Source organism: Plectropomus leopardus, chromosome 24 (genome assembly GCF_026936395.1).
Source record: "Plectropomus leopardus strain MGB_pleo_1.0 chromosome 24, ASM2693639v1, whole genome shotgun sequence".
In the NCBI taxonomy this organism is placed as follows: domain Eukaryota; kingdom Metazoa; phylum Chordata; class Actinopteri; order Perciformes; family Serranidae; genus Plectropomus; species Plectropomus leopardus.
In genome coordinates, this window is record NC_142199.1 from 10,303,112 (window position 1) to 10,320,026 (window position 16,915).

Genomic DNA, 16,915 nt, shown 5'->3' on the forward strand with positions numbered 1-16,915 from the left:
ATCAGATTTTAGTACATTTCAAGGATCTTAGGGCATTTCTAGGATTTTAGGATATTAGGGGCTCTGTCCTGGCTAAAACACACTCTCTCACACACGCACACACACCCAAAGCATGAGGTAAACATATGCAAAAACACCACACACATTCTGACATTACAGTCTAACACTCTTCCTGCTAGACGACTCACACACAAACCTGCACAAATACAAAGTGGTGGTGGGAGGGGAGTTGCTAGGATACAGTATGGGAAGGGATTAGCAGTGTTAAGGTTGCTATGGATACAGCTCTTTCCTTTCGCTCTCCTCTACTCTACCTGTGTGAGGCGGTCTGTATCTATATAACCCGCCACCCTCTCTTTTTCTGTGTGTGTTAACCTGTGTAAGCTTGTCCAGCTCTCCCAGCCACGCTCCAAACATCTTGTCCAGGTCCTGGTCCTCCTTATCGCTGTCCTCCTCAGCTCCATGGTCCAACTCGTCATCTGAGACCTGATCCATCTGCACACACAGAAAAAGAGGAAAGCAAAGGAGAAATTGTCAAATTATTCCACACACTATCAGATCACACCCACATTGCAGGAAGGATCTAAAACGAGGAAAAAAAAAAACTTCAGCTCATGCCAACCTCACTGCCTGTTGCCATGACAACCACTCGTGGACCCCTATCGGGCACCCTGTGCAGTCTTATCACTGGAATGCCCTGTAGTGTCGTTTGTGCTGTTCACCGATGACACACCCAACGCCTCGACTGACAGCTAAGCATCCAGGAAAAAAAGGATGTTGATGGATGCAGAAGGAGCAGAACAACATCTATTATTGGCTATTATTGGCACACGGAGCAATGTTGGGATCTATAAAATTGCTGTGAATCATTACACCCATGGAGAACATATAAGTCAAAACACACTTAGCCCCCTTTTTTTTTTTTTTTTTTTTTTTTAATGTGTATCTGTTCTGTTGCAGCACCTGTTGTTGGGGAGGGTATTTCTGTTTTGTATGTTTATTTGTTGTACTTGAATGCAAAAATCCAATAAAAAGAAAATTAAAAAAAAAACAAAAAAAAAACACACACTTAGCAACACTAGCAGGTGGTATTAACCCTTAGAAACCTGAGCAACTTGGCTTGATTTCTTTCAAAATTATGGAAAGAAGGCATGAGCAACTGAACAAGAAATGACCCAAAAATTGCAAGAAATTTGTATAAAGGTGCAAGAAAATAAACAGAAATTAGCAAAAAAAAGGAGAGAAAAGCAACAGAACAAAACAGACAATGACGTTAAAAAAGTGCTAAAATAAAAATGATTAATATAAATATTTTTTTCTGTAATTTCATTTTAAATAAATAATTATAAATGTAGTTTCTTGACATTTTTCCCCAGTCAGTTAATCATTTTCTATTTGTATTTTATTCATTTCATTTTTTCAGGTAAGTTTTAGCTCATTTGCTTATCACCTTTTAATCTTTTTTATCTTTGCAATTTGCAGACATTTCATACCAGGTTGCCAATTACCTTTTTTCCATGTTTTTTTAAGGAAATCCCATTTCAAAGGTTTAAACATTTGGAAAGGTGTCGAAACGCTGTGCTAGAAAACTGATGTCCATCCAGATTTTAAAAGGTTAATGAATATGGGCCAGTGTGAGTGATGGACGGCAAAGCTGGTTGTGAGAGCCCAGCTGTCAAAGATAATGACAGCACTCCCTCTACTGGACACACAGGGAAGTGGTTTAACTGCAACATGCAGCTGTGTGGCTGCTTGCCTGAGCTCCAACAGCTCATACCTTGCAATGCAACAGAACAGGTGATGGTCTCCGAAAAGCATCTTAACCTTTTAAAACCTGGTTCAACATCAGTTTTCTTGGGCTGTGTTCAAGCACCTCTCACAAGCTATTTGCCTCTTTTAAACCTGAGCAAACTGGTTTGATTGCTTTCAAAAACATCGGGGAAAAAGGCAATGACCAACTTGGTAGGAATTGTCTCACTAACTGCAATAAATAAGTAAAAGGTGACAATGAAAATGACCTAAAAATTAGTTTTAAAAATAGTAGGACAATTATCAGAAAATGATCAAAAATTAGGGTAGACTATCCAGAAACATATATATAACCATTAAAATAATGTAACAGAATAAAATTAAGATGTATTTTTTAAATTTTCTGCACTTTTCTCATTTTTTTCCTAACTTATCTTCGAACTAATTTTCAGGTAATTTTCTTGTAACTTTTTACTAATTCTTGCTACTTTGGGGCCATGTGTTGTTAGTTTGCTCATGGCCTTCTCTCCATGTTTTTGAAAGAAATCAAACCAATTTGCTCAGGTTACAAAGAGGTTTTGATATTTTGCAGAGGTAGAGAATCTAGAGCATATTCACTAACATTAAAGTATTGAGTTATAATAGCAACCTTTTCAGCGTACACAAGGGCACTTTTCAGCAGACAAAGCACTAAATCAAAACAAGATAATCAAGGAGACACTGCAGATAAGAAATGAAGAACTGCGCAAAAATTGTCAGTGTGTGCTAAGGTCCCTTTCTCCTCTTCATATCATTTCTAGGTCAGCCGGGGAGTCAAACCGTTGATATTACCAAACCTGGGGAGTGAATAAACACTCATGGATGCCAGTGTACACTGGGCAAGAATGTTGTCTAATCTTGTGATAGTCAAGTGGAAGGAAAGCATGGAGTCACGCTTTGATAGCCAATAAACTCAATCAGACAGCACAACCTCAGTACAACCTGACAAGGTACACTTACCCTTTACAGGATAGTTCAGATTATTTTTAAGTGGGGTCGTATAAGGTACTTATTCATAGATGGTATATTGCATACAGGAGATGTCAATTGGCACAGTTTGGAGAGGCAGGCTGGAGTCCAACATGAATGTAAGGAATGAAATAGTGTGGTGGGATGAGCAACAAAACTTACTTAAACCACCTAAAAAAAGTCCAACCTAAAAAAATAATAATATCAGTTTAAGTATATGTTATATTGAGAGTACTATCACTGCTTTACCTTAATGTCAAACAGTGACACTTCAAAAAGCTATCGCTTTAAGAGTGCCCCTGTCTTGGTACAGTCCAGTGCCTCTCAATACAGTCCAGTCAGATGGAATAGTCCTGGGTAATCCCATTGATGTTTTCAAGGGGTGTCATTTGATTTTGGTTAACTATGCTCTCACTAGTGTGGACTGTACCGAACAAGAATTAACCCCTCTAACGGCCCCTGCTCTTTTGACCCATCAAAATGTATATGTGTAGCTTAAAGTAAGTGCGTGTTTTTGTGTGTCTAACCCGAATACTTGAAAGCAATCGGAAAGTCATGCTTTGTTGTGATGGTATTAAAAGCAGGTTATAAAAAAGTCAGTAGGTGAGAGGCAATAAAACGCGCTGCGTTTGGCAAAGCACACAGGAATATGATAGCAACACCATTGAAAATCAGTCAGCTGAACACAAACGTGCGCGCACACACACACACACACACGCACACACACACACACACACACACACACACACACACAGAGGAGTTGAGGGGCGCTTGTTTCAGATCAGAAACGGTCACATTCCAGGCCGCACACGTGTTCTGCTCCTTAAAGTCACTGTATGCAGTGCACATACAAAATATACTCAACCCTTTGTGTCGCTACAAAGTCTGAGCTCTCTCTGTGAGTGTGTGTATATGTGTGTGTGTGTGTGTGTGTGTGTGTGTGTGTGTGTGTGTGTGTGTGTGTGTGAGTGAGTGCATTACAATGTTGATGATAGATAGTTTCCTGTTTTGGCACTCATATCAAACATGCGAGGAACATGGACTTGTCATCTTGTCAAGAACGATGGAGTCCTAAGTATGTAAACAAAAACAAGTCCACCAAGTGTGTATATGTGTGAAATTACATCCACACACTCATGAACGTGAGTGGGAGTCAGAACAGGAAATGGCCAGGATGTGCAGAATTCCTATTTTCCCTCATGGCCTGTCTCTTGGCAGGAAGCACCAGCTGTCCTTTGGTTTATCCGTGCCACTTATTGGGGACGGGGGGTTGAGGATGACCCGTTAGTTTACCAGAAAACTACAAAAGTATGCAACAATTTTTCATCATTTAACCCTTTGAAACATCAGAAAATTGGCTTCATTTCTTTCAAAGTCATGGGAAGAAGACAATTAGCTAGAAATTTGTAAAAAAAAAAAAAAAATTACCTGAAAATTATTTATTTGTAAACATAAAATCAGTTGGAACAAATACTTAAAAAATAATTGTCTTAAACTTGTAATTTCTTGCAATTTGTAGAACATTTTTCAGCAAGCTGCTCATTACCTTTTTAAAAAAAGGGGGAAAAAAACAAACAAGAAAAATGACCTAGAAGAAGTGCTTAAAAGATATAATAATTTTGAAACATAATTTTAAATATGTAATTATGTTTAACTTTACCTCTCCTTTTTACTTTTTTCCAAGACATTTTTCCCTAGCTTTTTAAAGATATATATTTTTTAAATCTATTCATTTATTCCAAGTTGCTTATTGCCTTTTCCCTCTTGTTTTTGAAGGAAATTGCAACAATCTGCTCAGGGCTCAAAGGTTTAAAAATGTGTGAAAGGCATCTGAAGGAGTTAAAGCGTTGTCGCTCCAGGTTTTAAAGGGTTAAATTACATGGTGCCATATCACCACTAAAGCATCATTTGTCTATGTGGCTACCCTCAAATGTGGCTGCATATGGGGCCCTCCGGTCACGGACATATCTATTTGGGGATTCCCCAGTACGAAGCAAGTCTGGTATCCTTGTGTTACGGCATGAGATCATGGCTGGCTGGAAGCAGACAGGAAGAGGAAATGGCTCAAATCAAATGAACTTGCATTTGCCTATTCTCTCTGAGGTGCTCATATGTACGTAAATACACAAGCTAGAAATGAGCTGAACTGCAGGACACTTTTAACAGCTGTGTTTAAACAGCAATAGGCCTGCGGGACACAGAAATATACACATCCTGTAGGTACATGTGACTGCAAGAAGATGTAAAATAAAAACAGCACAAAGAATAAAAAAATGATGGAAACACACACAAAAACAAAGAGCATTTTGAAAATAGCTCTGCAGCCGTCATTTTAATGGAATCTCAACCTCAATGGCAGACGATGCTGCAGGTTTAAGTGAATTACCACCTGAGGCCCTACTTTTAAGATTATGGTGCATGACCTGAGAGACACACACAGATGGGAGGGTGTGTGTGTGTGTGTGTGTGTGTGTGTGTGTGTGTGTGTGTGTGTGTGTGTGTGTGTGTGTGTGTGTGTGTGTGTGTGTGTGTGTGTGTGCGCGCGTGCGTGCATGTGCAAATGCACTCCTATAGGCATCATCGCAATCCAGACAGCCTTGGCCTTTTCCCTCCTGATCCTGCACGGTCCCTCTCTCTTGTCTGAGCATGACCAGCACTCATCTGTCTCCTGTGACCATTTCAGGGTTAAAGTTTAAAGGTCAAAGGTCTACCCAGTGGAGTCTCTCTCTGCAGCCTTTTTTTCGGACCCGTGTAAACACATGCCGTTCTAGCTGATGCTGTAGTGCCAGTAAAAGGATACGAGGAGTGACTGGAAGGGAAGATGAAGAGAATGTTCTGGGAAAACAAATCTCTCTAAACCTTGGAGAAAGTGTAGCAAAGCATCCGGTGTTGAGGAGGATGAAGGAGGATGAAGAGCTGGAGGAGGAGGAGGAGGATACGTCTATCTTTAGACTAAGTCGTTCATATCAGAGAGTGTCAAGAGGATTGGAAAAGAGAGCGGTGAGAAGACTAGATGTCGAGTCGCTGTACAAAGAGTGTCTAGAATAGTTTTCTATAGTTCCAACTCCTAACAGCAAACTCTGAGACAACTGGTACCCTGCTGAGTATTGATACAAATTAGATTTTAGGTTTCAAACCGGCAAGTTTGGAGCATCCATAGATTATAAGAACTATCATTTTACAAAACAAGCGTCCAGTTGGGGGTCCTGGACTTGTGCTGTGAAATGAGAGTGCAAACCACTACCCCAAAATATTAATTGTGGATTCTTTCTTCCTTTCACAGAGCAAGGTCACAAAGTGCTCAGAAAGTTATAGTCAGAAAGTCAGAAAGACTGTCTGAAATGAGATGAGTATTGAGTGTGCAAATTTTTCTCAGGATATACAGACTCTAAAAGGGTACAATTAAACTTTTTTCCAATGGTCATGAGTGAAGAAAGTAAACAAAAAAATGCAATAAATAATAATATCATATTGCAATACAGTCCAGTACTCATGATAGTATTGAATTGGGAGATGGGTATATCGTCCCAGTCCTGGAAAAAGATCCAGGGAAAAGGTTGGGGGAATGAGGAAAACAGCCAAAGAGAAACACACACAAGTATTTGGGTGTAACAGACTGCAGAGTTCAACATGACATCACAGGTCAGATTAGGTTTCCATGGCTTGCTGCTTCTTAATCCAGTTTGCATGATGGGAACAGAGCACCTTTAGTCATTTGGTTCACATTAAACTGAATCTCGGACAAACAACCACAACATTTAGGATTCACCATTGTAGCTGGAGTAGTTGTATCAATTATTGGTTGTATACTTATAGTGCTTATTGTTAAGTACTGCAACTCTTTTACTTTATAATCACTATAACAGTAATAGTTCATAACAGAGCCATTTCGAGATGGGCTTGGGTGGTATCACAGTATCACAATATACCAGGATATTTAGAAATCTTGAAGGTATGATTTTTAATATTTTCATTAATACAGGTGCTCCTCTTTCTAGTAAACTCATTGTATGTCGTGCACAGCATGCACCACCAGAGCTCAGTCTCTAGTCTCTACTGGTGGAGCAGGCACCTGAGCAAAAAGACACCGCAACACCTACTGGTGGAGGGATAAGTTACAGAACTGCAATGACAGACAGAGACCGCGGGGAATAACGGCATGTTTTTCACATCTAACTTGGTGAATTAAGGATTTATGTCAATCAAACCGGGGCTGGTGATTGTCGAACATATTAACTAGAATACAAGCAAGAGTAACCAAGACAGTTTGGGTGAGTTTTATTTTGTTTCTGTCAAGTTTAAATGAAGTGTGTTTTATGATGAACTAAGAGTCTTCTTTAAGAGAAAGAAAGCTGAATTCAAAGGGTGTGCTGTTGTATTTCTCTGGTTAATAAGCAAAATAAGTGTGAGAAGATTACTTTTCTTTACATTTTGTGATTTTCTGTTGTGTATTTATTCATCGGGGAGGGGCTGTAAGCGCCACACACTTAGACTGTCATAAACCATGCCACCAAGGTATGAAGTTAGGAAATATCACATACTGCCCAAGCCTATTTTGGAATAAAAATCTTCTTGTGTGCGACGGCATTTAGCCTAATCGAGGGCTATGAGACATTGGTCATGCTTGGAAACGCCCTAATTCATATTCCGTGCTTCACCATACTGTTCATATCAATTTTCAAATCCTGTTTATTGGACTGAATTTAATTACCTTTTGTGAAAATAAACAAACCGCTGATTAAATCCATACGATCTCAAAATACAGGAGAGGGGAAAAACAAGTCCCTCCTATAATATAATGCCAGAGCACCACCTGCTCTGTTCCCTGTTGACATTCAAATGATGAATTGCTGCTAACATTTGAGTTACAAATAAAATCCTTTCATATTTCAATCACACAGGAAATAGGAGGGCTGGGATGTGGGACCTGACCTTAGCTGTGTAAACACTATTGTGGCCAGATACTCCTGCTGCGCTGACAACTGAGTGAATGTTTCCATCAGGCACTTCGAAATGGACTATTTTTGGTTTAAATACTCAACTTTGTGAGTGTGTGTTGATGTTTAAATGTTGCAATGTTGGAGGTTAATGAAACCGAGCATCAGCCCTTTGGCTCTCATCATCTCCACCTCGGAAAAAAACAGTGAATTAAACACAAACTTCCAAAGCCAGCAGCTATTTCCTCTCAAATTATTTTCACAAAAATAACTTTAAGCAAACGTCTGACACCTCTCTTCTAAAAATATTCTCAACACGTCATAAAATCCCACTCAAGTAAGTCAAAATGGAGAAGAAAGGGACCGGAAAAGACTGGGCATGGAGTTAGAAAACAGCAAGGCAGTTATAGAAAGTTGATCTCCTCTGAGGCAGGAGCACAGTGCCGTGGTGTTTGGCTGCAAATATAGAGCGGGAATTCTTGAGAGTTCAGTGGGACACAAACGCTCACACTGACACAAGTCTCCGGGGGCAAGATGCAGACAAAGCTCAAACAGAGACAACAAGTAAAAACATTTAGCATATCCGTGGCTAGGAATAGCTCGAGTCATCCACCGAGCAGGCTTGGCTACAATGTGCAGCCCCGATTATCTAAATGCTGCTGACTGATTCTATAGAAAATGTGTATGAGAAACAGTGAGAGTTTGACTGGTGAGTGAACAGAGTGACTGGTGTGATAATGCATGTTTGAAGGGCCATTTTCAATGTCATAGTGTGAGTGAGAAACTACCATACACACCCTGCCTATGTCACATCTATTAATAGTGAAGCTGCAATGTGTCCCAGTACTGTTGTGAATTGAGATATGTAAAAACAAGTACAAATTTTCATGTGGTGACTATCCCGAAACTGCAGCTATTAAACTATAAAATGAAACATATATTATAAATTCATGCTTTTCTATATTTTCTTTTCATAAAATTTTGAACTCTGGTAGTGCTCCTCTTAACATACAGGGTTGGTTATCACACAAATAATAATAACAAATAAGCTCTATATAATGCTAAATAAAAATAGACAACGACAATAGTTGTCTATAATAATAGTGCAGGTTAAAACCTTAGCAAACTGGTTTCTTTTTCTTCTGAAAACATGGCTGGAAAGGCACGGAGCAAAAGAAAATGACATGAAATAATTCTCAAAAAGATACAGGGAGAGTTTTTTTCCCCAATGTTAAAAAAGATTGGGGAAAAAAATCCAGAAAACTAAATTCTAATTATTATAATTAAAATAAGTAATAGATATTTTATTATTATTATTTTTAATGTATCTATTCATATATTTTTTTAGAGTTATTATTTATTTATTTTACATTTTTTTCTTCTTTTTTTGTGTGCTATTTAAGGCAATTATCTTGTACCTTTTAACTTGTAAGTTCCTCCCATATTTCTTTTGAAGGGAATCAGTTTCCTCAGGTTTCAAAGGGTTAAACTGCTGCACAACGGCTTTAACTTTTACATATTGTACAAGTGTTTCCATATGTGAGAATAATGACCAAAACTAAACTCACCATCTGCTGCACTCTCAAATACATAAAAACATTTCACCTCTTCGCTTCTCTCTCCCTCAAGTCAGCCCATCATCTGGTGCAAACGCTGCCTCCGGCCTATCAGACTATGAATCACCTCTTACACATACATGTGTCTGATTGTCATCATAGCCTGCATGGCCTATAAATTGAAGCCATAAAACACACTCTGAAATGCCAAATGTCAAGATATCGTAATGACCTCCTGTGTCAGAGTGAAACTGTTTACAGGATACACACACTTCACAGCGTGTCTAGTGATCTTTCTTCTGGCTAGACGGCCAGAAGAAAGCATCTGTCAGGAATGAACAAAGCTTTTATTGCTGCTCAAAAATGTTTGTTTGAAACACAAAAAATATCATTGTAAATGTGCAAGCAGGTAATAATGGTTATTTCCAGGCTCGTGTGCTCAGAGCAGCATGTGGTTATTTACTAATTTTCACTCCCTTTCCTTTCCTGGACGACTCCCTTCTTGTACAGACGTTATACCAGGAGATGAGCAAAGGAGACCAGCGTCACTGTGTCAAACAGGCATACTGCAAGTTAAAAGCGGAAAGAGGAAATGTGGCTAAGAGCTGCCGGTAAAAGAACTCTTTGAATGAGGGAGCGCCTCGTCGGCTACTGTCCAAAGTCAAACTGGGTGTGGTTGGCTTGTCAACTGACCTGTGGTGGTCAGTCAGATGTCTGACGCTAAAAATGACATAACACCGAGTGCGAGTGTATCCTCTATGACTGAGCAGGGTGGATGCAGCCTTAAAGCTTAAAGAAGCAAGCTTGTGGCGAGAAAGACATAGGTTTAACTCTTTGAAACCTGGATCAATATCAATTTTCTTATGCTAGGCTAAGGTAAAAATATATAATGAATTGAATTCATGTAATTTGCAGAAGAATAAAGAAATAAAAGGCTGCACAAAGCTGTTGTTAGCAGTGTTGTCTATGGAGGCTACATAGTTTGCCTTGATAATATCTGCGTACTTTGATATCTGATGATTTTCAATGTGATGAAACTGTCATCTAATGATATGGGCTAACATATGTACGTCATAACTACGTAGAGAAGCAAGAAGCATAGCCTAAAAAATGAAAGTAACATTGTTGCACTAGATATGCAAAGAAAATACAGAAATAACAGTTATACTATCCTCTACAGACAAACTGCACCTCAACCATGGATATATAGCTCAACGCTGCTGCAATCAATACAAGTTAGTGTTGTCACGACACTGAAATTTTTCACTTTGATACAATGCCTTGAAAAAATGGATATTTGAGACCATTTTCAGTACACGGGGGAAGAAATGACACTGAGGTCATGCCATTTCAAATTTGATTAAAAGATAAATATAACAAGGCTATGACGTGACAACAACAACTTGTCTTTTTCTTGGTTAGAAGCAAGCAGCAATTTCTGGGTCTGAAAAATGAAGCCAATGCAAAAGTGCCAAAAACTGCGGTTCACTTGAGGCTGGCTCTAAGAGCGAGTCAATCTCCACAGACAGACATGATAAACTTTACAGCAGAAATAAACATGTTTAAAGCCCGGCACAAAAAAATGTTTTGGCCTAAATAGCTACATTTTCCCTTTTTATGAAAACTCATCAGTTTAAATGTTATTAAAGCCCAAAAGGTACACATGAGGACTTGGCTGCTCTGAGTGACAGGTTGTTTGCAAGGTGTAACCACAGTCTATGAGTCACATCCACCCCTTGCTCCTGCAAAGCTCAACCCTCTCCATAAACCAACAGCCAAGTCCTGTCTTCTTATGCTGCTCAGGTCTTTCAGGGGCAGAGTTTGATGTCTCTGCATCAAGGTAGCATCACTTGTGGCCAAACCAGCAGTGGCAGATTAAGTTGGCAGCATGTATCTGTAGGCCTATACAGACCAGGAGCCTAAATGATTATGTCCATTCAAATGAGATGTTAATACATTGTGAATACATTTATGGAAATAAGATAATCTGCATTATAATGAGAGGAAGTATAAAGTATGTTACTTGTGTCACTTAAAGATATTAAGACACCCCTCTAAGTTGTGAGGGAAATAATGAAATTAGTCAAAATAGAGCAATGTTTTACATCCAAAAGGCCTTTCTCACAGCAGACATTTCGACTTGTCACAGCGGGAAACACACAGGTATTACTGATGACAGTAACGATGGCTCTGCTGTAATCAAGAGCTCCAGTGAGAGAGACGGTGTGTCAGAATGCAGGAAACAAGGATCCTGAAATCAAAGCAGCTACACTGAATTCAGCCATCATCAATTTTATCATCCACACCTGTGTTGCTCCTACTAAACGTCAAAATGTCTTCAGTGAAAAAGGCCTATTATACATATTCATTAAGTTTTGTATATTATATAAAATGTGCCCAAATCATAATTCACAGAGTCAGAAAAAGAAAAAAAATGAATGTCATGAGAGTAAAGACCTACCTTTTAAATCTGTCTTTTCATTGAACTTTACCTATTTATTTACTGACTATTTATTTAGACATTTTTGGCTTTTTTTAAACTGTTTTACTAGTTGGTATATCATTTTATTATTTTTAACATATTCATATATTATTTTACCTTTTGTTGCTAACTTTTCATTTACCTCTTTGTTGAATTTTTTGTATAAAACAGTGTTACAGTTTTGTATGTATGAAAAGTACGATACAAAGACAGTCAGATTGATTGATTGAGAAGGCCCGAGATAAATTAATATTTGTGACAACCTTAATACAAGTATTTTTTAGTATTGAATCATATTGTCATGAATACAGGGATCGAATAAGGCTCATTATTATCATGATATTATCTAAAGTGAATATCTCCCACCTCCTGTTCCCATAGCAGGGTAACTTTAATGTAAATGTGAGATGAGATCATTCTCTCCTATAGATTTATAAAACAAAACTTGCCGCACGCCACATAAAAGAGGAGCATTAAGGAAAGACTGATGGGGAAAGAGAGATGAGATGGGCCCTGAGGAAGCTGGGGAGTGATGAATAGGTACAATAATGGAGGGAGGGAGCCGGCTATTAGCTTATGAATAAAGGGGAGGCCCTGATGGCCAAAACAACGGCTCCAGTGTCATTAGTCAAGCACGACCAACAGCCTGCAAGCAGAGGAGGAACTCGCACACAAACATATGGATCCACAAACACATCCGAGCTCAGTGAAGCATAGTGTGACATGGGGAGACGCTCTGGCTTATACAGCCAATTAGGAAGGAGGGGCAGAGAAAGGGATGAGGGGGACAGAGAGGGGAAAAAGATGAGGAGGATGTCAGGGGTAGACAGATGGAGAGTCAGAGGGAGAAACAGAGACAGAGTGAGCCATAGAAACAGCAAGATATGTCAGTGCATGTCACAGCTTAAGAGACACCCAACATAACAACAGTTATGTTCATCTCTGCACAGCGTTCATCTCTGCACAGCTCACATTCAGCTCACATTACTCTTACTTTAATTAACTTACTTTATTACTGATTTTGAATTAATATTTTGTTGTTAATTATTTCTTTGTTGATGTGTGTATATGTATGTATACAGTACTATGCAAAAGTCTAAGGCCACCTTAATCTTTGTTTTAGCAAGGTTATAATGATCATACATATTTATTTCTCACTAGTCTCTTTACTAAAATACAACCAGAACTTACAGAAAATACATTAGCAGTATTAAGAATGCAAATAGTTCAGAATAAAACAGCTTCAACAGGATAAAGTTACAAGTATTTAGTGTGTTCTCCCTTTCCACTTAACATGTCTTGAAGTCTCTTGGGCAGACAATATTAGACAATATTAATCTTTTGGTGTATTTTCACCAGGTCATGTCAAATGCTTGATATCGATTGTTTGAGCTATGATTCCATGGTTTTTTTTTTGTGTTTTAATGCATTAAACATGTTCTCTTTATTCTTTGTTTGTATCTTAAAAAAAGAGATATACACACACACACACACACACACACACACACACACACACACACACACACACATATAGATAGACAGACATCTAAATAGATAGATAGAAATAGAATAAATGTATGTAATATGTGTAAGATTATTTGTTGTTTTATTTTATGAACTGCTTTAACAACAGCATATTTTTGTCCATACAAATAAAGCTACTATTTGAATTCAAGTGGAGAACAGGGAGTGTGAAAATGCACGGTCACAGTGGTAGGCGGTAGGTGTGAGGACTCAGCCAATGTCAGAGTGAGCCAAACTTTAGCTGCATCTATTCGAACAGCCGTTGCCATGGCGACACACATGCACGTCTCCACGTTGACAGACATGCAGCCATCACAGTGTGAGCTTGGCCTAGATCCTCAGACATAACCAACATATTGATGCGGTGTTTGCCTGCCTGCAGGCCGTCCATCTGCTTGGTCACAGAACCAAAGAGCGTTCAGCTGATGTCTGCATGGATTCACATAATTTCTCAATACTTCATGTCATGGGGACAAAAGAAAATCGTCTGTGCTGGCTAAAATGGCTGAGTTCAATGGAAATGTAGGTATCAGTTGTGTAATGTTTTTGTGTCTATCTCTTTCTGACAGTCTAACTCTCGCTCTCTCTACCTCGCACACAAACACACTGAGGATGTGTCAGCTTCCCTGCTTCCCTGCAGGGCAGCAGTCCAAATGTAAAATCAATAGTCTTGTCCCTGCCCTCAGGAGATTGGGTTACATCCACACACACACACACACACACATACAAGGGCTCAGGTGGTCTGCTGCAGTGGGCTCTCACACACACACACACACACACACACACACACACACACACACACACACACACACACACACACACACAGAGTTTTAAACATGATGCAGCACTGCAGCAGCAGACAACAGAGCCTGACTGCTGAGAACTCGCCAGACATTAAAAACAGGCCCTGCTTATAAAGGATGAGATGCTCTGCTGAAGCACAAAGAGCTGCAATGCTGTGAAGTCTATCCTCAACCGATGTTTGAAGTTTGTTGCTTAGTAATGCAGACACTCACTTTGTGCATATTCAGGTATAAATATGGAGCTACAACATTAAGAACCTGCTGTAACTTATTGAGATAAATGGGTTGTGGTTGTATCTAGGACACTGGATAAAATAAAGTAGGTAGCAGCCAAAGAGTGATTTCTTCTATGTCAGTGTCACTTCAGATGTGGGTGTTTGCAGGGTCCAAAGTTAAATTTAAAACTTATTAGAGCCTATTAAATACCACAGACAACACTGTTTAAAGGGATAGTTCAGATTTTTTTAAGTAGGGTTGTATGAGCAGATGTTAGTTGGCACACCCTCAGTTTGGCGATAAAGACATTAATACTGAAACTGAAGCTTGACAATGTACTGCTGTGAATGGGGGTCAGCAATAAACTTGATATGCACCTTTTTTATACAGCAGCTGATCTTGTTTTCTGCTCAGATGGTAAGGATCTCCCAAATCTCACTGTTTTTCACTATTTGCAAACATTTATAGCAGCTGTTTCTTTAAGTTAGTAAGTGCTAACAGCTGCTTTTTAAATCTCCTGGGGTAGGTCATACACATAAAAGTCATCAAAACGTCACATCCGTGCCACCTATGGTCACGTCTTTCCCGCTTTATGTTTTACAAAGACCTCATTTTGGTGCTGTTGCTACCTCCATTCCCAGCTAAGAGGCGAGACCACTTTGTTCCCCCTTTCTGCAATCAGATATTGTATACAGAACAGCGATGCAGTATAACTGCAAGATATTACCGCCTTGAACAGCCATGGTTAGTTTGGATTCACCAAAGTCACACTAACACACTAACACTAACACAAACTAACTGAACTTGAACACGAACTGATTGAGGCAGTGGTAGACCAGCAGCTGAGTTGCTGTGTTGCTGACCCCCAACCATAGCAGTACGTTGCTTAGCTTCCAGCCTGCTTCTACAAACTGGGGGCATGCCGAGTGGCATCTACTGTATGTAATACACAGACTGTGGAAAAGTATTTCACACAACCCCACTTCAAAAAAATCTGCTATCCCTTTAATACCTGTTTTACAATCATCCTGACCAAAGTATGACAGTATAATAGAAATCACTAGGGAGGCTGTGACCTTGAATTTTCTACAATATCAGTTTTTTTCAGTACTTCACTATATAACATGATCATACTGCTTGTCATAGCCTCTCCTCTATTCTAGATATTTAAAATCATTGGGGTGCAAACAATTTCTAATCATCCGTTAGTTGCATGGCCGAGTGGAACAGGAGGTTTACCAGAATACAAAGCAAAGTAGGTATAACATACTACACATGCAACAGATGCCCAAACACACACACAGGGATGGATAACCCATGCAAACAGCCCATTCATACTGCAGCAAGCCAGCCATGTGCAATGTGCTGCGCCTAAAGGCAAAGAGAAACACGCATACGTCTGCACACGCTAGCAGTTGGGAATGTCTGCCTCTGTTACTACGTTTCCCATCTCCTCCCCGCTCAGTCCTTCGCCCTGTAACCCCTGCAGCTGGCCACTGATTGGCTGATGATGAAAAGCCTCTTGTTATCTGGAGTCGAGTATGTTTGTGTGTCTCATCAAATGGACGCAGAAAATATGCCAGTCTGTTTCCTGCCGCACCACCTCCAACATTCCTGCCATGCCAATGTAGTCTTTCTTTCGATATTGGAATGTGTGCGCGTGCTCGTGCACACACACACGTGCACACACACACATGCACACACACACACACACACACACACACACACACACACACACACACACACACACACACACACACACTCTTAAGTATTTTTATTTCCCAAAGGTCTTCTTGGTTGCAACTTGTATCCACATCTCCCCCACTTCAAGAACAGCAGTGGAGATTGCTTCAAGGACAGACTGATGCATGAATGATGCAGTCACTATAGCAACCACATTACAGACCAATGACATATCAACCATGACCCTGCATGTGCATGTCAAAAATATCGACAGCTGAGTGTCAAAGTTAGTAAGCATCTCCATATGACAGCCCAGATGACACAGACACACACAGAGTCACCCGCCGACACACAGCTATAAACCACTCTGACACACAAGCGTCCCAACTTCCTGGAACAGTTTAAGTCCAGACGAGCAGGCTTCCTCCTCTCAGCCTTGGGCTCCATCACCACTGGGGTTCTAGTTTAAAATCCAGCTTCCTTCCACGTCCTCACTGCTGGGGTTTTACACAGCCAGGTTTGTTTTCAAGAGGAAAATAATACAGTATGTGCCTGAGACTTTGTCCATTCATATTCACCCAACGGGTATATATGAAAGGACAAAGTCACAGTCACAGTCTACAAGTTAAATAATATGGGACACATTACTACTGACATTCCCCAACACAAATTGAAAAGTCATGTACAGATATAAATTAAAAAATGGTACAAGTAATAGATTAATCCTTCACATGGCTTCTCAATGAAGTATATAAAACCTATGTGAACACCACCACTGCAGCCAAACTTCCTCCAGAAAATTTAAATTTGCTGGTTTTCCCAAACAAAAACAAACTCAATATTATGAAAAATAGCACAGAGTAAGCTACTTCATTTGCTGAGTTGTTTTTCTCCTGTCTTGTGTACTCTATTGTTCTGCCTCAGGCCATAACTCCCTGTAGTTGTTATGCTAGGCCT

The 16,915-nt window shown here is 39.6% G+C and overlaps 1 protein-coding gene across 1 annotated transcript in view; it reads right to left on the reverse strand.

Annotated features, from left to right (window-relative positions):
• raph1b (Ras association (RalGDS/AF-6) and pleckstrin homology domains 1b) overlaps positions 1–16,915 on the reverse strand; it is a 58,123-nt gene that overhangs the window by 21,929 nt on the left and 19,279 nt on the right. The window contains 1 exon segment of the mRNA XM_042513247.2: positions 376–495. Within this exon segment, the coding sequence (XP_042369181.2) occupies positions 376–495 (120 nt within the window).